The sequence below is a fragment of the Nannobrachium achirus genome, assembly GCF_963921795.1.
Source record: "Nannobrachium achirus genome assembly, chromosome: 19".
NCBI lineage: Eukaryota > Metazoa > Chordata > Actinopteri > Myctophiformes > Myctophidae > Nannobrachium > Nannobrachium achirus.
Genome location: NC_137826.1, coordinates 18,981,382 through 19,005,198, shown reverse-complemented (window position 1 = coordinate 19,005,198; position 23,817 = coordinate 18,981,382). Strand labels below are relative to the sequence as shown.

At 41.1% G+C, this 23,817-nt stretch overlaps 1 protein-coding gene across 1 annotated transcript; it reads left to right on the top strand.

Annotated features, from left to right (window-relative positions):
* Positions 1 to 411: 411 nt before the first annotated feature.
* Positions 412 to 19,248, top strand: vps36 (vacuolar protein sorting 36 homolog). Its single transcript, XM_080749060.1, has 14 exons — positions 412 to 579; positions 1,152 to 1,220; positions 1,408 to 1,478; positions 1,776 to 1,890; positions 2,463 to 2,552; positions 4,484 to 4,570; positions 7,952 to 7,984; positions 8,289 to 8,366; positions 10,806 to 10,940; positions 11,028 to 11,093; positions 12,138 to 12,202; positions 13,951 to 14,035; positions 15,216 to 15,292; positions 18,082 to 19,248. Exons 1-14 carry the CDS (start codon positions 484 to 486, stop codon positions 18,161 to 18,163), a joined length of 1,149 nt encoding a protein of 382 aa, XP_080605186.1. The 5' UTR covers positions 412 to 483; the 3' UTR covers positions 18,164 to 19,248.
* The last annotated feature ends 4,569 nt before the right edge of the window (positions 19,249 to 23,817 follow it).

Genomic DNA, 23,817 nt, shown 5'->3' with positions numbered 1-23,817 from the left:
AGCTAGCGTTTCTATTGACAGCTGGCGCTGGTGACGTCAACAACGTGGATGGACCCCTCTGGGGCGCCTTGTAGGAAGCCTGTAAAAACCTAAACACATATTGCTGTTATTTAAGGCAACTTGCCGGGTGGTAAAAGATACTTTAATTCAACAAACAACTCAACTCATTAATCTATATTCTATACTGAATGAGACACAATAGAACGTTTTGTTCGCATTTCCTATTGACTTTTATTTTTATTTGTGTGCAGGCAGTATCATGCTCGATCTATGCGTCGGCGTACGACGGTGTCGCGTTCGTGCTGATAATAGCAGATCTACAAGCTCACAACGCGTCGCGTCCGTGACGCGTTGTGAGCTTGTAGATCTGCTATTATCAACACTGGCTCATATTTTGGGACAGTACAGGAAGTAAACATAGAAGAGTAATGACAGCTACTAAAAGTGGAATAAAACACAAGTTGTTTTTGAATCAGTGAAAACATGGACAGGTTTATGTGGTCGAATGGTCTCCTGGAGATGAACGAGACGTTAGTGATACAGCAGCGAGGCGTGAAACTATATGACGGGGACGATAAGGTACGTGCAATGTTGTTAGCAGGACACGTTAATAACAACGATATCAACTTTTCTTGAAAACACAACAATGAACAAAACTAAACTAATAAAACCACCAATATCCATGATGAGTCATTATGGATATTTATTTTAATTCCTTTGTTTCTACAGTAGCATTGACACACATTATACTTCAGCCAGCATGCATACTTTACATGAGTAATCTACTATCTCCAATGTGTGTAACATTGAACAGCTGTCTAACAGTATAACTATTATAATAGTTAAAAAAGACTTAAAATAAAATATTGTGGCATTAATGACATAAGTCAATGGCAATGCCATAATATTTTAATGAATCGACTTTTTAACACAATTTGTGCTTCTTCATTAATCTGAACATTCCCAGCATGTATGACAGCATGTATATGTATGTATGTATGTATGTATGTATGTATACAGTATACATATAGTTCCTGTTATGGTAATTCAGGAATCAGGAGTATCTCATTATTTGTTTCTGGTCATATTATTGGTAATATTATCGTCTATATCATTTAACCCCCCCCTGTTTGTCTCTCTCATTCTACCAGGCCAAGCTGGATATTGGACTAGCTCTGCTCAGCACCCATCGACTGATATGGAGGGACCTTAAGAATCATGTAAGAGCATCTGTGCTGCTCAAACCATTGCTTCTACAACTGTCTTCTAAATCATTAGTTCTCAAACTTCTTTGTGTCAAGGACCTCCAAAACTATATGGATTTGGCCACGGAGCCCCCTGAGTACGTTTGCACTTTGCTTATCATTATCATTGTGCCGAGTCTATTGGTGTTCTTGTCTTGTCTAGGAATGCTGCATAGCGATACCACTGTCACAAATCCTCTTCTTTGAGGAGCAAGCAGCAGGAATTGGAAAAAGGTGAATGTCAAGTATACTCTACTCATTGTGTACTGTGGTTATATACGTAGCGTTTACATTGTCTCTACTTCGTGTTTACCGTGCTTATACATACCGTATGCGTATTATACCCTGTTTGTAGTTAGAGTTTATTGTGCTTTACTGTGTACTGTGCTTATACTTAGTACTGTGCATCTTGGCTCTATCAAAAGAAAAAAAGACATTGAGATTGAAAAATGTACATAATGTAACATAACAGCCATGAAGCTGGTGGATAACGTGGGAAACTAACGATTATTGTACTCCGCTATCCTTTAGTGCAAAAATAGTTATCCATCTCCATCCAGCACCTGCAAACAAGGAGCCAGGTCCTTACCAACACAGCAAGTTTTCATACATCAAGCTGTCCTTCAAAGAACATGGGCAGATTGAGGTAACTTGTTTTTTTTAAAAGATATTTTGGGGGATCTTTTATCCTTTATTGATAATACACAATGTAGAGAGACAGGAAACAGGGAGATAGAGTTGGGAGTAACATGCAGCAAAGGTTCGCAGGGCTCGGGAATCAAACCCAGGGCTCGCTGTCTGGCATCTGAACATATTACTGTCAAGTCAGGCATACACGTCGCTCCATTACCACTCGGCTACCGCCGCCACCAGATTGAGGTTATTATGATGTAGTCACACTGGTGACTCTGAAAAAGCTCTGGTGTGTTTTATTGCATCGTCAATGTTTCGGCATATTCAGGCCTTCATTAGGACTTATACATCAATTATGATGTAGTGCCATACATGTTAAATGATCAACTTTGTTACATTACATTTCTTTGGAAGGTTTATGCATCACACTGGTGAAACCAACATTTACGGAAGTTTAACAAGCTGTCAGTATTGGCTGGTGTTTATATAGCTTATAAAACATCAGATATTGGATTTGAGATTGATCAGTGATCAATGTATCCCCAGTATTTACAGAAACCAACACTCTTTTTCTTGTGTTTTAAGTTCCACAGGCGGCTGACAGAGGAGATGACTCGGAAGAGATGGGAGAATACACCAGCATCACAGCCTATGCCCACGGCAACCAGATCCCAGGTCAGAAGCTGCTTTTGAGCAGAAACCTCTTTCCCATCCCATATGAATATCCTCCTCTCCTTTGTCTTGTAGTGCTTGAATAGTCTTTTTTGCTTAGGAAGGCTCCTAACTGAGTTACTTTTTTCAAACTTGGGGTAATTAGAAGGCCAATATCAGTCACCAGAACCAACAACGGGTGTTTTCAATTAATCTAACATGCTTAGAAATGGAGTTTGACGTTAGAATGGGTTAGAATAGGTAGGGGGTTTGTCTGATAAAATGAATATCAAATATATAAATAATGAATCAAGCAACTTAAAAGCCTGAGTAGACATTAAAATGACACCAAACACGTTTGAAAGTGAAATATTCCTTTAACTGACATGAAAGTACTGTATCTAAGCAGCAAGTTAAGTCGGATTCTCTTAGCACCGTGGTTGTCTTTTCCTAATTCCATTATGAATTCTCCTTCACGCCTTTCCTTGACCTCGTGACAAGGTCAAGGAACACTGAATATGAAAGGAAATAGGACCCCTTTCTTTTTTTGACTATTTGGATCTGGATGTACTATTTAGGTGTGAACAGTAGATTCTGAAGTGATAATGCAGTGGCGGCTGTCGCCACAGGGTGGCATCATTGTTACTCTACAATAGGGCAACAACAGCTACAAACCACAATATTCTCAGATGGTATCCATCGACTTTTATATGACTGGCGTTTGCATCCCCCATGTAGTTTATCGGAAACGAGAAAAGCTTTAGCAGTAATTTCATTGTAGCCTGGTGTGGAAGTCCAGATTAACCTTGAAGAAAATGGGGGCATGCATACAAGTGGCTAAATATGTCTTTTTACACAGAATATGCCCATTCCCAAGATGCACCACAATCTTTCATGGGCAGATGTGACTTCTGGGGTTACTGTAAATAGCAATAAAGAAATTGCAGGCTTATTGTGTCTAAAAAGACATTCAGCCACTTGCACACATGCCCCCATGCGTACACATGCCCCACATTTTAGCATGCTAAACGTGTTAAAACGATAGAATTAAGTAAATGAAAACATTTTAACACTCACTTTTTCTTTTCTCTAATTACAATCTAAAATATGAACCCGTGTTGCAAAAAAACAAAGTTGTCCTTTAAGAGATGTGAGGCCATGATGCCTCACTCTCACTGTACATTACATGGCTACTTACAGGACGAAATAAACAATGTGACATGAAATACAGATTTTATTAGCTTACAAACTTCTGCTTCACTTGAGGCAGAACGCTGGTCTGTTATTAAGAACAGCTGTTTGCTATAAGGGAAATGACACCTTGATTGACCAATCAGAGTAGAGTATTCAACAACACTGTGTAATTAGAGCATATCATCATTTATTAGCCTTTAGTTGCCAGTTACTCACGTGAATCACACAATTCTTTTAGTTGCCAGTTACTTGTGTGAGTCACAAAATTCTATGTCATTTACCTTTGTCACACTGCCTACCTATGTACAACAAAGTAACAGGTAGTAAAAAAGAAGAAAGAAAAACGTTTTAGCTGGGCACTTCAAATAGAAGCGTCTTTCTTAGTGTCAGTCAGTCACCCCCTGCAATAAACGTGCAGACTTAATGAGTGCCCAGGTAAAAGGCTTTTTTTCCTCATACTGCCCTTTCATTAGAAACTTGGCCGAAGTGTGTTGGACTTCACTTTTGTAACAAGTTGTACCGGGCAGTAGATGAGGCATTATTAAGCATGTTTATGCGCTTGGTTTACAATTTACTGTTTTTTACTAGTAACTCTCTTCCCTTGTCCTTCTAAGTTTTTGTATTTCTTTGTGAGTGACATCATGTGTATGTACTGCATGTATTTCAGGTTTGGCATGTATTCTATTTGTGTGTCAAGTGTTTTTTGGTCAGCAAATGCATTTTCTTCCTCGGTGCGGGGGCCGGGGGTGTTGCCCATGCAGGCGGGAAGGACGCGTGCCGTGGGGATTGTTGGCATTGAGAGGAAGATAGAGGAGAAGAGGAAGGAAACGGACAAAAACATCTCTGAGGTAAACGCAAACCGAGTGTGTCATGAGATTCTTTTGAGCTCGGGGCAATAGTTACATTACATGTTGGAGCAGCAGAGTCCTGATGCCGAGCACAATGCTTTGTGAGTTAGAATAGCTGCTCAGTGACACGTCTGTGTTGCTATAGTGCGTAGCAAAGTGTCGTCATCAAGACTTCATGCTCCAGCTGAAAATCTATTTTCTCTCTCTGCTCCATGGGAGATTCCAATTGTAAACATCAAAGCTGCTTTGGCACTCACAATTCTTCCTGGTGTGCCAGGAAGTGTGCCAGACCTTACATGAATTTAACTTCAATGCTGTATTGTAGACTGTGTAATTATAATTTCTTATCTAAAATGTTAATTTGGCTATTGGCTGCAGTTTGATCATACCTGTCTAATGATGACTCAAAGCCATTGCCCCCTGTCTTCCAATGTTTGTGTACATGCATACAGTATATCTTGTGTATGCTGTGTATACTTTAGTGCAGTCAGTGGTTGCTAAACAGTGTGCTGTGGGACAAGTCCAAGTGTGTCTTGGGTCTTATTTTTTAAAATTTGTAAATGTATTTTTTACCACTGTATTTCAGTACATTGTGCACACTCATTTCCTAACATGGGCAAATTATAATATTTAAACTACTTTCTGCCTGGCGTCTCTATCTCTACCTCTACCTATCACTGTAGCCTATACCTATATGTGTACCCTAATATGCTGCACCTAGCTACTTGTGTGTCCACACGATAGAGGTAGTTAATAGGTAGTTAAACAGCCATTGTGTGTGACTTGTGAACTCCAAATCTGTCCTCCTGGAGGACCTCAACAATACAAGGCCAGTTCACTTCCACTCTTTGCAGTCTGGACATGAATCTCATGGGAACAATAATGGAAACTTGGTACAAGGAAAACATAGATTGGCTGAATTGTTCTCTATTCTCTTTCGCTCACCGTTTGCTGTCAGTGCAAGCAGGCGAACCCCAATAATATTTATGAAATGCTTTTTTTGTCCACAATAAGGGAACAGTCAATATGCCTCCAAAAAGAACATTTAGATCTGGTGCTTCAGTGGTTATGACTGTGTGTTGTGACCTGCCAGTAACTGTCAGTAATAAATCAATGTGCTGAGGCCATCAGGACATTGTGGGCCAAAAGAAAAGGGGAAAAAAAGACTGTGCGGCCACTATGTGGAGAGGGCCAATCCTTCAGCAGCACTGGCCCACAGAGCAGAGAGACATCACATGATTGGCCCACTGGCTTGTCTATCATCTGAGTACTGGCCAATCAAAGGCTACTGTGTGACCCAGGAGTCCCACCCAAACATATATAGGGTGCGTTCGGAAATGCGCACTCAACGCACTGGTGTGGCATGTTGTTGTTTGTTTATTCGGTGCACTCAGTGCGGTTTTGTTCGGAAATCCAGTGCGCTGAGCACGCACTGAACTACTCTACTCAGAAGATGGGTTTTCGCGGTGTGGTGCGTCAGTACGGTGTTTTGATTGGTTGGTTTTCATAGCCATGTCTCGAGCACTTCTCAGCTTTGAACAATGGAGGAAATGATCGCAAAATGCACCATTTGCGGCTTGATAGATCTTTTGGGGTTTATTGTTACACACGCATCAACGCGTAAACTAACAGCAGGAAGGCTAATGTTATGAATTAAATTACCTTTCAATAGCAACGTTACGTTAGCAACTGCTGCTTTTCAGGAGGTTTTCCTTCAGAGTTGATTTTCTGATCGGGCGGCTGGCGGAAAAGTCATTTACCCATAGAGTCCCTAGAATCCACTTTCAGAATCACTGAAATAAATGACATGATCCATGAGTGCTGGTGGTCTGTTGACCCTGCACCTGACCAGAGCTGTACTGGGAGTGCCTCTCTCTCTCACAGTGTTAATTCTGTCCACTAAAACTATGACAAAAATATTCGTTGATTACCTTATTTCACGGATAAAAACGAAATAAAAACTAAGCTATGATGACTAAAACTATGACTAAATATATTGTCAATTTCGTCAACTAATAAAAACTAGACTGAAATGTTAATATACTTCATAAGAAACAGAATAGTTTCTTATGAAGTGTATGTTATAGAAAAGTAATAACTAATGTATAATAATAATAGTAATAATTTGGTTCTTTGGGGTATTTGTCAACTGTATATTTGCACATACAGTGAAATGTGTTATCTGCATTTAACCCATCCTAAGTACCAGAAGCAGTGGGCGATGTGGGTGCAGCGCCCGGGGAGCAGTCAGGGGTTAAGTGTCTTGCTCATGGACACTTCAACACGTGAAACAATGAGAACAGGTTGGGGAAAAAACAAAGGCAGGTGACTGCACACGTGTATGCGTTGCATGCACATCAGATCCAGCCTGGATTAAGTTGTATTTTGTCAGGTCTGGCCTGTGACCAAAGATGGGTTTGACACCTTATTGTGCTCTGCTGAAATAAGTCAGACTGTCACCAGTCTCACATTACGCGCTATGTTTTAACACAGTGCCAGCAGAGCACATAGATAGACACACACACTTTTGGAGAAAACTTTAGGTCAAATATCCAATCCTGTTTGGATGAGAAATACTTCTGAAATGTGTAAATGTTGCCTTCCTGATGACAAAACCTGTAGGCAACATTTGTGAATATCCTTATAAAAAAAAACGCAATTTGTCATTGTGATCGGTTCAGTACTAATCTAGAGTAAAAAGCATGGGTCCAACCTCAAATGTTATTTGTTTTACATCATACACTTATATTACAGCTACAGTATATTTGTTCAATATGTATTCTGTAATGTCAACTTAATATTTGGACTGTAGAAATTATTACATACAGTATGAGTATTTAGAGAGCAAAGTGCACACAACTAAAATGTGTCATGATGACAGGTCATGATTGTTGTAATACTTTATCTGTCTGGCCCAACTTCTTAAAACTGCATGAAAGTAGAACCACATACATAACTCAACTGTTGTTTTAATGTTTTGTTTTTATTTAATTTGAGGTTAATCAGTCCATGAGACTAAGAGGGACAGTTGTTGTAATTGTAATGCAATACTGGAGCAACTGTGACCATTGTTGAAGCATCAACATTTTGTCATGTGTTAATGCTATAGAGCTACAGTCAAGTTGATAATGTATGTTTGGAATGTCCACATAGTTGGCTTGATTAAAAATGGAGCAGAGCATTGAGGAGCTTAAAAATGTGAGATTTTAATGTCAGCCAGTGACAGGGGAGGGGGGGGGGGGTCGGTGCGATCCTGAGGGGGTGTGCTCTGGAATTACATATAAATTAAATCTCTGGTCGTGTGGTTTTTCTGGTTTTTGAATTGTTTACATATTTTGTCCCCATCAACAATTTTTGGTTTCTGTTTTCTTTTTTCCTCAGGCCTTCGAGGACCTCAGTAAACTAATGGTGAAGGTAAAAAAAAAAAACCCTGCTTTGTCATTTTCTTTGCTTGTAGCTGTTTATTCCTAAAGGAATTAATGGTCTTGAATGATCTGCTTTACTCGTTATGTGTTGATATCTTCCCAGCTGCTGTTTAAGCCTAATCTATACCCGTATTAGGACGGTGTCGCTTGCAGACAAAACTGATTTCCCAAAATGAAGTGTCTCATTCTCAGCAAGCAATGGAGTATCGAACCAATGTCGGCTTCTGTTATGTGTCTTCGGTTTTGCGCTGTGGTTCATCAAAACTGTATGAAAAAGTCCTTTTCTCCAACAGGCCAAAGAGATGGTGGAACTGTCCAAGTCCATAGCCAACAAGATCAAAGAAAAGCAGGGTGACATCAGTGAGGATGAGGTATGAGTCATACCATTATGACCTTCATCAGACATACAATATAGGCATTTAGCAGACGCTCCTAATCCAGAGTGATTTACAATAAGCAAGGGCAACACAAGGTAATACATCAAATGCATAGAAATGGTAATCTAGGATCATAGGTAAACCAAAAATCTATCAGTCTAACAGTAGAATTCCCCCCCCCCCAAATCAATAATGAAACTACCGGTATACACAGTATAACTGGCATCTGTCTACATAACATGCTATCTACATTACATTTAGATACAGATGTGACATCAGCCCATGATTAAAATGTTGGTGTGCAGCATGATATGCATCGCAATACATGCTCAAAATATATTGAAGCAATACATTCAAATGCACACTGCTGTATGTGGTGGTAATTTGCATCACCCTCACTGGACGAAGCAGTGATTGCGAATGGGAAAACTCCAATCTCAATGGCTGTCCAGATTCCATACCAAAAGTCGGTCGCAGTGGCCTACCATACAGTTGGTACGTGACACTATATATAACCATCCTGTACCAAGTTTGGACATGTTAGGCCTTGTGGTATAGGAGATATGCAACAGACAAGATCTCAGACTAACGGAAGGACAGACGGAGGCAAACCTATATCCTCCCCCCTCCACAGATGTCCAGTGGGGGCACTAATAACAGCACTTAATGACACATGCTTCCTTGTTATTCCGCAACCTATAGACCATTTTACAGTATATCGACAGTAAGTCATGTCAAAGCAGAAGGATGTTGCAGAAAGGTGAGGCCAACAATAACACATGGGAGGCCATCACTGGATTCCATGTCATCAGTTGTCTCAGGGCCTGTATGCATTTTCCGATTGCTGGCCTAGAGAGTTAAGCAGAGTTTTTTCTTCTTCTTTTTTTCTTAAAGGGGAAGAACACCCATTTTCAACATTGAAATATAATATAATATACCTTAGAGGAGTTGTGTGGAAATAGAAAAAAAGTTCCCCCCCTTCTGTGTTTCCTAGAACTGGAAGATTGATTTAGGGGTTTGTATTGTAAATTACAACTTGATGACATCACACATTGTACTTTACAATACAAACCCCAAAATCAATCTTCCAGTTCTAGGCAACACAGAAGAGGAGGAACTTTTTTTCTATTTCCACACAACTCCTCTAAGGTATATTAATGACATAGTTCAATATTGAAAATGGGTGGTCTTCCCCTTTAAGCTTCGTTGCCTGGCCATGTGATCATACAGCTTTTGCTCTAAAACGTGCTCTTCTAATAAGCTTTCTAGGATTGAGGAGGTTTTACATTACCCACTTCCTTCAATATGGGAAAGAATAAATTCCTCAGGCCTGAAACTAAGAGTCTTGCATACTTGTATGCAAATTCCAGGCAGAGGTCCATAGAAGGGCCATTGTGCGGAAAATGGGGGTGTCTTATGGTGCGTGCATAAACTCCATGCTTTTCAAACATGCCACTTGGGTCAATTTAACCTAGATGAGAGTATAGCTACAGACAGTAACGTGCTTCTTTGTCCTATTGTGGAGACACATCAGTTCAGATCTTTATTTTCCCTAAAGGTGAAATTTGGGTTGCAGCAAGGGCATAAAAAACAACTAGATATCGAGTGCAGATCTCCTGCACTAATAATAATAACAGCAATGTCTAGTTGCTGTAGTTATTGTCTATCTAGTCTCTCGATGACAGACTTCCTCAGTGCTGCAGAAGTGAAAAGGACCAACCCTTTCTTTGACGATGGCTGGCCAGATTGCTGTCTATCTAGTAGCTACATGTGCAAAATATGGAAGGCCGGATGCAACATCAGATTGTGTGCAAATTGAGCATTTTTTATAGCACATGGTATAAAGGAAAAACGTTATTATGTGTTGCATTCTATATTTCATGAGCACTTAATAGGCTTGAATCAGGGACTCGCACATTGTTGTCTCCACCAGCCGAAGGCTGAGGGAGAGTATGTTTTCCCCTCCGTCCGTCCGTCCGTCCGTCCGTGCGTGCGTCCGTCCGTGCGTCCGTGCGTCCTCGCAGTTTGTGAGCAGCTAATCTCAGTCACCGTTGGCCCGATCGCTGCCAAACTGAGCACACACACTCCCTGGATGCCAATCTAGAACCTCTGCCCCACATTTTTCAAATCAGCCTCATGGTGGCGCTATAACAGGCCGATTTGTGTGGCCTGGTTGTTACCAGCTAATCTCCGGCACCGTTGGCCCGATCGCTGCCAAACTGAGCACACACACTCCCTGGATGCTAATTCAGAACCTCTGCCCCACATTTTTTAAATCAGCCTCATGGTGGCGCTATAACAGGCCGATTTGTGTGGCCTGGTGGAGACCTGTGCTTGGAAGAGCACTGCTTCTAGTTGTACATCTTTTAACTTGACTCTCAAATGTGCTATAAAGGTAGTTTGTTCTATCAACAAAACTGTTGTCCTTTACAGACCATCCGGTTTAAGTCCTACCTGCTGAGCATGGGTATTGCCGACCCTGTGACCAGAGAAACACATGGATCTGGAACACACTACCATATGCAGCTGGCCAAACAACTGGCCGATATGCTCCAGGCCCCTCTGGAGGTTTGTGTGCATAGAAGCATCTCTTATGTTAATAGTAGATCTAATATACGTCTTTATATCACTTATTTATCTCTCTCACTCTTTTAGGAGCGCGGTGGCATGATGGCTATGACTGAGGTGTATTGTCTTGTCAACCGAGCCAGGGGAATGGAAGTAAGACGATCATGGACGTTCCTCCCCGGGAGCTTTAGATCAATTATCAGCTCAGCGACATGCCTAAAACTGCAGCCAAAACCCCATTTGCACAACCACTCAAGCTATGACGAGCATGTCTCTAATAGCGCGAGAGAGTCTGTTCCATTTGTGAAATATGTCATGAATGTGTTAAGGGATAATGTCTGGCTCAGAGGTCATTATCAATGATAAAATCCCGACAGGCTGGTATGGCTCCAACGCGATAGCGGAAGTGCCATATCAGCCTGAAGGGATTTTATCACTCGATAATGACCGCTGAGCCAGACGTTATCCTGCTTATTACACGGCTATTTAATAAATACATTAAATAATTTGTCCAAAAACTAAAAACATAACAAAATATTTCCTTGCTTACAGAAGTGAAAGTTCTGCGCTGGGTGTCCCTTGGAAAACAAGGACGTGTTGATCATATAGAATCCATTTTCTGATACTACGTCATCTATTTCTCACTTCAAATATTTTAAACATTCTTGAGAGCAACATTTAGTTGTAAATGACACTGTGTGTTTGTTTACATGTATTTCATATTGGATACGGCACAAAATTCACACAGTGCAGCAGGTGTTATGAGCCTTTGATTAGGCATTGGTCTGTTATAGAGTGGAGCGGTCTGTTATCAAGAAATAACACACCGCTGATTTCAGCGATTGACCAATCAGAATCAAGCATTCAACCAAGCTGTGTAATAACTCCTAAGGTTGCCTTCTTTGCAAAGTGTTCTTGCGTTATCACCTGTTCCTGAACCTTTTCATGTCAAGGACCACCAATTGATACAGTAATGTCAGTACAGACGAGTATAATTGTATATACTAATGCATGGAGAGATAAGTGTGGAACATCTGATTTCTTCCTGTGTTTATTTATGATGAATTACATCAGACCGTTCTATAATTTTTCCTGCGACTCCCTCAACTACCTTTGAGGACCCCTTGTGGTGCATGGGCCACTGCTATTGCCGTTGCATTCTAACTGTTGACTCTTTTTCCCCACCACTTCACCCAGCTCCTGTCTCCGGAAGATTTGGTCAACGCGTGCAAGATGTTTGAGTCATTGAAGTACCCATTGAGGTAGGTTTGAACTCGTGTCTATGTGTTTTCCATGTGTGTTTTTCCATTCCTGTGTTTGCATTGCACCATGTTGTATTTCGTGCTAGGTTTTTCCCAGTTCACCGTACTGCACTTTTGCTAGTTGTACTGACAATTAAATTGAGTTTAACTGGATTGAACTTAATTGCAGTGGTTCATTGTGTTGTGCGCACAGATGCGTGTATGTTTTTATAGGTCAGTGTACGTGTATTGGAGGAGCTTCGAAGGCCAGTCTGCTGCTGGCGCCTGCTTCACAGGCATCGGCCAGGCACTTCCTTCCTATTTCCTGTTGTTGGAAGTAGTCACACTGAGGCCGTGTCATTTCCTGTTACTTCCCAGAGATTCAGTAGAAATGCTGGCACGTTTTTTTCCTCTCCATGCACTACTGGCCCAATAACAAGTCGCCCCACCGCATCCCTGAGTGTTCATTTACCTCTTGAGTGTGTAATAATGGACGCATGTTGCACCTTTCTTACACTGCAGAATGTTGCAGTGTGTCCTCTCTGTTAGTTCTATCTGTTATGTCCAGCATGTATACGTTCTAATCACAATTTGTTGCTGTCTGACAGAAAACCTGTAACTCCATATTTCATCGTTCCATAAATTAATGGCATTGGTTATATTTTATCAATTAAGCCCTATGTTATACGTCACCGTACAGCAGTGTAAAAGAAAAACAGTGCAAAAATATACAACATATTGCATAGATCTGCTTTTTCCACGACAGTATTATTTAACAATTTAGATTTGAATTTGTTATTACATGACATGCCCAAAATAGGGTTGCTAGGTTGAAAGTAGTTTTGTGTCGATGTTTGTTCATACAGGAACAACACTACTGTATACAAACTATATATATATACACACACAGTATCACTCTATGAACAAATATGCATCTGTTGCTCGACATAATGAACAATCAGCCAGCGTGCCACTGCCTGCAGCCACGGTCTCTATAATGTGTACCACTGGTTCACAAACACTGGGTCATGACCCATTGTGGGTGATGGACACATTTTTATGGGTCCCTCCCTACATTGTGTTAATTATTTCAAAACATTTTCCAAAAAAAATCCCCAAAAAGTAGTGAAAATAGTCGATCTACAAGCTCACAGCGCGTTGTGAGCTTGTAGATGTGCTATTTTTACTAGTGTGGGTCCTGGGCAAACATCAAATTTCTCAGTGATGTATAACATCACACATTATGTGAGTTACAATAGGATTTAAGGTTTAATTTTGCAATTATTATTTAGTTTAGTCAGTCTTTTGAATAAGATGTAATTTAGTTTTAGTCATTGACTAAATATCATAAGATTGTATGATGTACAGTTGATTTAGTCAAAAATGTATTTTGCGGGCCTTATGGCGTCGTAATGGCTTTTACACTTGGTTACATGCTGAAAATAGCCGAGCTATAAGCTTGCAACGTGTCGCAGCACGATGAGTTGTAGATCTGCTATTTTCAGAACGCAACACCCGAGCGCAACCAAACTGGACCTCTTCTTCACTCGTCCTTCCCTAACATTTTGGTCTAGTTTTTATTTGTTGACAAAATCGTCAATATATTTAGTCTTGGTTTTAGTCATCATAGCTTATTATTATTATTATTTTATTTTTAAGGTAGTCCCTAACATTTTTCGTCATAGTTTTAGCCAACGAAATGAACACTGTAATGTCCATCTTCCCCCCTTCAACCCCATCTCTGCTCTTTCTACTCTCTCTGGCTGTAGGTTGCGTGTGTTTGACAGCGGTGTGATGGTGGTACAGCTGCAGTCTCACAGTGAAGAAGAAATGATAGCCTCAGCGCTGGACAACGTATGTTCTGACTCTACAGTATAACATTACGCTGACATGGCCTCAATTGTGACCTCCCTCTTCGCTGAAGCTCGAGACTCTGTCACATAGTGTTGTACAGATTATAGATTTTTTGGTTATTCTACTGTTAGACTGATGATGGGGTTTACCTATGATCCTAGATTACCTTGTGCTGTCCTCGCTTATTGTAAATCGATAAATTGTCATCCAGGACAGGGGCTGCTGGGTGAATTGGTGTATTATTTACCTATTTTCCACTGCAGCTTTAAAGGTATTGACGTTCCTGTAGGTAAAATGATATTCCACTTTCAAACAACTGTTTAAATGAGGAGATATATTTTTTTATTTTATTAATTATTCTATCCACTTCATCTGGTGCCTGGACAATGCTGCTGATTGGGAGGGCAATTCTCTATATTTGAAATGTTGTTTCACAGCAGAATATCATTTTACCACACCATTTATTCTATAGTTGACATCCATTAGGAACATGTCAACACCTTTAAATTTGTGACAGAGTTCCAAGTTACAGCAGGTGAGGTCACAGATAGATGGGCCTAGCCAGACAGAGTCCAAATGTAGAAAAATGGTACCAGTTTGCACATACAACCCATTTGGGTTCAGGTGCAGGATATAAATAAATTATGTGGACCTAGGGATAGAAATGGCGTGGCTCCAATGTGGGCCGCCGGGCTTCATGTGGCCAGCCTGTGACATCTGTAATCTAGTCATCTTCAAAGTAAATATTTCAAAAAGTACAAAACATACAATATGTGAAAACAGATTGTGGAGGTACTTCTAAGTGTGGCACTGATTGGTTCAGCGGTTTGTGAGATTAGCTTTGGACAGACAGACAGACAGACAGACAGACAGACAGACAGACAGACAGACAGACAGACACAGACTCTCTCATAGATGGCTAGCCTCTTGCAGATCCACTCTGTAAAAATATATATAAATAAGGATGGATAATCCACACACAAAAACAATCATAGTGTTCTGTGTTTGGTAAATGTCCAGAGAGGTAATGAAGTTACAACCAATGATTTATCCCGTTCTCTGAAGGTTAATCTTTTTTCATTCCACTACCCTTTCTGACGAGTGTGTCTACAATGACGTTTTATCAACTGGGAAAAAATGTGTGATGTCTCCCCTTCCTACTTTTCTCTCTCTTTTGCAGGTAACAGAAAAGGGTTCATTAACGGCAGAGGAGTTTGCAAAACTTCTGGGTCTCTCTGTTCTTCTTTCTAAAGAGCGGTGAGCACTGAAAAACTACTCAGAACCCAGATAATGTACATGTAATGTAAAGTACTGTGACTGTAGTCATGGTGTGTTAACTAGTAAGACGCCTCAGGGCGACAAGCCCTCATCCGGGAACTCCATATATGGGCATAAAAGGGATTCTATTAGTGTGGTTTCCCTGACATCACTTTGATGTCAGAGCGTGATGTCAGAGCAGCAAACCCATTCTGTTAGAGTGGTTACCCTGACATCACACTGATGTCAGAGCGGCAAAACCATAGACTGTAAAAAGGTGTACACATCCAGATGGAGACGTGATGTGCCGTTTCACATACTGAACTGCGACCTTTGGTCGCAATTATTCGTTGCCAATATTAGTTGCGACCATAGGTCGCAAGTTTACTATGAAAACCGCCGGCACAACTTGTCCGCGTATATCTGTCTGTACTAGGGATGCGAATCTCGACCACTGAGGCGATACGATACGCATCACGATACACTACCAGCGATACGATATAATTGCGATACATTGAAATCTTGCCGATACGATACATCACGATTCACCCCTGACCCCGATACGATGCGATATGTTTCACGATACTTTGCGATACACCCCTGGTCCTTACGATGCGATACGATTCACGATTTGGTGAGATTCAACACAATGCAAAGGATTTATATTAAAGCCCATGTAAATTCCCCCCCCCCAAAATAAATTACTAAAAATGCATTACATTTAATTTCCAAACAATTTATTGTTTCACTGTAGTACTAGGCTCTGTCTAACAATCCAACTTATTGAAATCTGGGAGAACACTCCCTGGCTGGTAGAATTGTTTGATTAATACTATATCATGATATCATTATTATATATCATTACATCCTCAACAGGTGGTCAGGGACCCCTAGGGTCCTCAGAGTTATGTGAGGCGGCCAAATATTAATAGTTAGTTGTTACAGTAACCAATTGAACCCTAGCAAGTAGCAACCCTATAGGGGAACATTAGCCAATACATTAACACTTAGTGGGGGTTTAAGAGATAATAATTAATGGATTATAATGAATAACATAAATCCATCATATTAATAGAAAAGATAATGTGTGAACAAATAAACACAACATAGTAATGTATTAATGTCACTGATGATATCGTGCTGTCAAACAAGTCTCTGACAAGTTTTAATCTGCAACAGTTTTATATAATAGCCTACAGTAGTCTAATATATAGCCTACAGTGGGGGTCCCTGCTTGATCTCTCTCTTCTCAGTTAAGGATCCTTGACCTGTATTATTATTATATTGTATGAATATAATCTAGGATTTTGCCATTTCTAGTCAAAATGTTTTAAAACGTAGATATTTGAGTCACAACGCGTCGCGTTGTGAGCTTGTAGGTCTGCTATTTAGGTGCGTGCGCGACACCGTCGAGCTGCCAAGTATAAATCAGGCTCCAGCCTGAGCCTCTCTTTGCAGAGGGAACAGCAGCAGCCTGCAGCTACAGTAACAAGTTGTGAATCAGTGTCAAATACTTCAAATCGCTAGTTGCACGCCCAGTATCGTTGTTGTAGTTCATACGTGTGTGTAGTTAAAGCGTGGAAGCTTCTGCTTTGTTTAAATCAATTCCGTCGCAGACTCGACAAGAAGAACAAACGGGTGTGGAATGTGGATCATAATATCACGCAGCGTGCTCCAGTCCAGTGACACAACAACGGATCACATCAGCGAACATTGGACAGGGATGTTATAAAGCTAAACGTGGTACTAATCTTGCATGTTTAACCAGTGGGCTCACGACTCACGAGTGCTGTCTGTCTGCATTCGGTCGGGTCGGGTGTTCACTGCGCTACAGCTCAGTGCTGCTGTAAAAGACGCATGTCTGTAGAGTCGCTACAAGTGCTTTTTGGGGGAGGGCTGATGGGGTATTCGGAAACACAGTATAGAATGAAATACTATGCAAAAACCGATTCAACCGTGGAATGTACCGATCCAGACACTCACGATACGATACAATCACGATTCCAGCCGTCAATTGTACCGATCCACCCTGAATGAACCGATTCACTCGTGTCGCGCACGTTTGTATCGCGATTACGATCCGTATCGGTATATCTCCGCATCCCTAGTCTGTACATCACTGTGACATCACAGGTGATATCACAGGTGACATCACCTATGTAAAAGTCCATATATGGGTATTCCCCAGAATCCCTTTTATGCCCATATATGAAGATCCCTGATGTCATCGATATACATCACTGGTCAGATGGCCAAGACATGGCCCATATCTGTGTGGCTGATTCAGATAGGGATCTCCATGTATGGGCATAAAAGGGATTGTATGTTGTGATGTCATGGAAAGCATTCTAACAGAATCCCTTTTATGCCCATAAATGGAAATCCCTGATGTCATCAATATTAAGCCCATATCTAACAGGACTTCATATGAGAATGCCCATATATGGAGGAAGATATCTGTGTGGCTGGTTCAGACAGGGATCTCTATGTATGGGCATGAAAGGGATGTACCATATACAGTACATGGATCTCCATATATGGGTACCAGGCGTCTCCATATATGGGTAACTGGTCCGATATACATCACTGGCCAGATGGCCAAGAATTGGCGCCTGAGGCGTCTTACTAGTAGTATTAGTAATAGTGTACTGTACTATGACATTACCTTCTGCATTATTCTGATTCTGAAAATGATTCCGACCTTTTTCTAATATTCTCTGGATATTCCCCTTTCTCTCTTTCTTTTCTGCTATCCTGTGTCCCTGTCTCTCACTCTCCTCATCTTACAGGTTATTGCTGGCTGAGAAGATGGGTCATATTTGTAGGGATGATTCAGTTGAGGGTCTGAGATTCTACCCCAACCTCTTTTGAACAGCACACATCACAGATGCATGGGACCCCTATCCTTGGCCACCTCCTTTTTCCCTTCTACACTAAATCTCTGTTGAAAATAGCAATCTACAAGCTTACAACACAACAAATCCTATTATGGAATGCCCAAAATAGGGACACTAAGGTTAGAGTGATTAAAGTTGCTCTTTTTTTTTTCTTTTTCTTCAGAGAGTTTGTCTGAACATCTGGGGTCCCACCTTGTGGATCACAAGCCTTTTCTTGCGACTGGACAAACTTTTGTATTGATGGTTTCTGCTCAATGTAATGTCTAATTTATACTGCCGTACAATAGTGTCTCCTGCTGCAACGAAAATAGCAGATCTAGCTTGTAGATCATCTATTTTATGTGCGGCACAACGTTGTATAAATCAGGCTTTAGAATTCTGGTCTTCTAGTCAATACCTCTGTCAATTCGCGTGGTGCAGCAGAATGTCAACTTCATTAATAGTTTGATACTTATCCAATTGTCTGCAAGTAAAAACAAAGTGTAGTTACTGAATAGTCTGTCTCTTTCTCAGAATACACAGATGCATAAGAAGCGCTGTCTCCATTGGTTAGTTACCCTATTACAGTCTGTGTCTTTTTCTCAGAATACACAGATGCATAAGAAGCGCTGTCTCCATTGGTTAGTTACCCGATTACATGGTTTCTTCGTTTACTGAACCATCTTTTCTGTTTAAGTGTGTTAAACTGTAAGCTATACAGGCAATTTTCTACAGTCAGACACAATTTCTGGTGAGTTTGTGTAACAATATTCATCCAAAATGAACAGGATTTGGGTAAGACTCAGTATAACTCCTAGTCCTTGGAACAGTGTTATTTTGTGTGTGACTGTAATTGATAAATGGGTTTTGGGAAATTGGGTTAATGGCATATGGATAATATATATTTTTTGTTTAATTTTTGTACTTCACAGATATGACATCCTTGACTTGCATCTAAAACTCACTCTCTGAACTGTAAAAGTCACTGCTCTGCTGTTCTGCAGGATAATCAGTCTCAGTTAAGAGTTAAGTGTCATGTATCATGAAAGTTAAAGGAGGTTATGGAAATAAATCAAAGTAACAGTTCATTTCATGTATTTGTCTCATTTTTCGGTATTTTGAAATGAATTTGTGCCGTGCATTTCCTGCAGTTTGCCTAATTTTATTAACTTCCTCTGGTCTCTCGGTCTTGCAATTATCCACTTAAGCCCTTTTAAAAATGTTCGCTTATAATGACATGCCTGAAATGAAATTATGGAAAATGTCTCCTCTTGTTGTAAATCAAACTACCTTTCAATGTGATGGTTTTGGAAACTCCAACACACCATCACTTCAGTCTATAACACTTTGCAAAGGTAGAAAATCTTGCTAAGCATCATTCTACCATGGTCCTATAAATTGCATTGCTACTGTAAAACTGGCTGTGGACATTTTGAGGCCAGCTCGCTGCTGGTTATCTCTACCAAGAGATCATGTGTTCGCCCGTATGTGTGGGTCTGTCAGCAGCAAATTTTGCATACTAGGCCAACCAGCGCCATTCAGCATGTCTTGTGCACACTAACAGCAGGTGAAGGACTGCTACCCTCAAATATCGTTCAAATTGGCAGCAAATTGCAACTTTTGATTGTCTGGTGATACAAACATAACTGCAATTATAGTAAGTAACAATTACAAAGACATTTGAATGACAGAAATCTTCAGTTGCAGGATCTCACAGACACATAATGTACATAGTGTAAGTAATGGGCTATAACCTGTTCTATCGTGATGACGGCATGCCGCACTATGTTTTAATGTGTTCAAAGATCTGTCTCCATATAGCCTGTCTACTCTGGTTGCACAATGATAATGTAATCAGAACCTTTATTATACCCCCCCAACCATTGCCATGTGCCTTTTCACTCTCACGCACTTCCCCAAAACGTCATCACATGCTCCAGACAGTCCAGACAGACGGGAGCGATGAAGAGACGTAGACAATGAATGTGTATGAGAGAGGAGGAAGACGGTAGAGAGGATGGTAATCACATGCTGCTGTTCTCTTTCACGGCTGTAGGTAGGAATTTAACTGCATACATCACTGTTATTATTGAGTATACCTCCTGACAGAGACTTGTGCTCCATTGAGCACACCTTTCCAGTTCAATTCTTGGGCTTCCGATTCACCTTGAGGACCATAAAGCCACCTTTGTGTAGTGAATTTTGATCTTGCAAACATATGACACAAGAGTGTGTGTTTCAGTGAAAGCAAATCTTGTGGAGAGTGTCCCTCTTACTCTGGTCAATGCCAGTGCAGGGGTTAGGTCAGGATTTCTCAGTGTCCCCACCATGGTGCTCTATCGTTTCAGCAGCTGACCAAGTGCACATGATTTTAAGAAGGTATCACGTGATATTATGCCCCTGGAGACCCACTGTCATGTCCAGTACAACACACTGCACATGCCCTGCTTTACATCTGGTTTCCCTGAGTAGATCTGCATATTTCAGGCATAGCTTTTCCTGGCATCACATGTTGCCCAGATCTTTATTCCTACTTGTGAGGTTTTCTTGGTACTTACTATATTTACTACTTTGATGGGGCAGCACTCATAAACTGTCACCTGTCTCAGGACCTGAATTGTACATCAGGCAGGCGATCAATCCACCTGTCCTGTCCCACACGTTGCTGATCACAACCAGCTCTGCCAGCAGGCAGGTTATGTAACCATCTCAGTTATCAAATAGATGTGATGCGATGTACATTAAGTGCACACTAGCTGACACCAACCCTGGCCTCAGATCACTGCCCTCCACTACCTCCTATCCTGCATCAGGGTATTGAGCTCAGCAGTTTTGCTTGCCACCAGTTCCAGGAGCCTGACACAGTGCCCTGCCAGGCTTATCCTTCTTTCCCTGACCTTGGCCATGACCTGCGGGAGGCCCATATTTCTGATGCAGCTGGTGGGTAAAGACCCGTAATTAACACAGAGGAGGGAGGTGTGCATAAGCACGAGAATGGATGAAAGGTGGGGGATGATGGGGTTGTGGTTGTGTAGCCTATGTGTGGGTGAGTGGTTGTGCATAGGGGGGATGTATTCCTTCTGCCGGATAAACATAGCAGTCTGACAAAGGTGTGACGAAGTAGAATAAACCAAACACTCAATGGGCGTGGTGTTCAACAATTTTGCATGGAGGAAAACGTATGGCCCTTGGGGCAATCAGATGAAATATTTATGATTCAGGGAAGTTGTAAATCATTCAGATTTGACCCGAATACTGGAAGATGGTTAGAAAGAAAAAATACAGTGTGTAGCATGGAAATTATCTGGAATACTACTGTACCTAGGAGAGTCACTATGCTGGTTATGATTTCTTTTATTTTAAGCAGCCTAATTCTCTTTATTCAAGCGTCTTAAAACAGAGATTAGCCAAACCCTTTGTTCCTATTGTGTATGGAGCTGAGCATTAAAGAGGGTTTGCAGCTCCACTCCTCTGCTATACAGTAGCTTCCTGTTTCCCCTGGTTTGAACATGAGGGTCTGCAGAACTGTACTGATTAGATTACCCTGCCATGTGGTTTCGCCCATTGATGGCTGATGGACTCAAATTGGCGCACAGGAAACCTTTGAGCGCTGGCCTGGTGCCAAGGTCATCGCAAGCTAATAAGATTCATGACATACACACAACCTTGAACTTTATTGGGGGAGCGTTCTGTGTAGCTACATGAAATCGTCCCTGTCCATGCATGCCAAGACGGGGCTGACATGCACGCTATAGACTTGTGCATTGTCAGGTTAATTCACGTCTTGACTGACACCCTGAGTGTCATCCTATCTCTTTGGAACCTGAAATAGTTTGTTGTCAGTGGATTATAGTCAACTTGTCATTCAGGTTATGTAGCCTGCGTGAGAGTGAAGCGCAGATTAATTGTGAGAGATATCAGGCGGTACAGACTGTACCAGTACACAAGTATTTTATGGCACACAAGGCCTTTATATGTGCCAGAAAATGGCACATATTATGTTTCTCTTGGCACTCATGTGTTTGTATAGATCAGTGGTTTCCAAACTTTTTCATGTCAAGGCCTCCAAATTGTATTGGCTGCAGTCCCCAATTTGAAAAGATGTGGCAATGAACCTGGAGAAGATTGTCAACACACACAGCAGATCTAAGCTCACAATGCACCGGGTTGTGAGCTTGTAGATAACCAGGCCTGTACACAAATAGCCATACAATGAAATAGTGTAACTTGAACTTTAAACTATTCCACATTTATCTAAGGACCCCCTGGAACCTGCACTCCAAGGTGCCTGGGGTCCTTGGCCACACTTTGAGAGTATAATTCAAATGACTTGCACAATACTGGTGGTACCATCCCCACCCTGTCATTCAAATAAGTGACATCCCTCTATACTATGTCTGAAATGTTTTTGCTTTGTCATTTGTAGCCATGAAATATAGCCTAACATCCATCTTGCCTCACATGTTTCTCTAGTCGGTTTCTCCCCCCAGGCAAGAAGAGGCACCTGTGCATTAACCTTATGATGACCCTGTGTGTTATTGCTTCTCTGTAAGGATAAATCCCTACGCTCCTCAGTGATTCACTGCCTTATAATGCACTGTTTGTATTGCCCATAAAGTGCCCCCAGGGGAGGGAAGGATTTCGTTTTTGGTCTGCTGTTTGAGTTGGCTTAATGGCTTTACTTTTGTTTTCCAGCTTCTTTATTTTTGTTGACACTGCACTTATAATATGCAACATAGCCTATACCCCGGCAGTGGTGCAGCATAAAGGTGGCATTCAGAAAAGAGGTGTTGGTGTAGCCTAGCCTATAGGTGTAAGTCTGACTGCAACTGTAGGCCTACTACTGTCATGTCATGCCTACTGTCCGGGTTTTATGCCAAAGTCCATTTTGGGATTCGCTTATCTTGATGAAATCTTTCACTTAGCTACTTTGAATCAATCTTCCTTTACATCCATACAATATGTAGTCTACAGTATTTGACATTTCTGGCAGCCATCAGCATACACATAGACATAGCAATGAATGCTCAGTGGTGTAAAGTAACTAAGTACATTTACTTTAGTACTGTACACCTTTGAGGTATTTGTAGGCCTACTTTACTTGAGTATTTCCAATTTCCAATACTTGTAGGCTACTAGCCTACTTGTAGATCTGCTATTTTCAATAGATTGTTATACCTTTGAAAACATGAAATGGCCAATCTGTATAATGATGAATAGGCTACATTTACTTTTGGTATCTACTTTAAGTTAGGCTACTTAAATTAAGTACATTATGATGATACTTTTGTACTTTTACTCAAGTAGGCTACATTTTACTTTTACTTTACAGTCAGAGTATTTATATAGGCTATTCAATTCTTCAATCAATCAAGCAATATTAATGATATTTTACTAAAAACATGCGAGTACTTTTTCCACCACTGTGAGTGCGGCATGCCGCTTCAAATTTAGCTCAATAAGCCATGTAATTGGTGGTCAAGACAGCGTATCCTCAGAATGCGCGTTCATGTGTCTCTCACACGCTCTCCTCAACCACAGGCGCTCCTCCGAGTCCGACGCGAGGCGAGCTCTGTCATATTGCATGTCCCGCAGTATAACTGCTTGATCAGGGTGGATCGCAGGCGCGTTTAATAAATCTATAGCGTT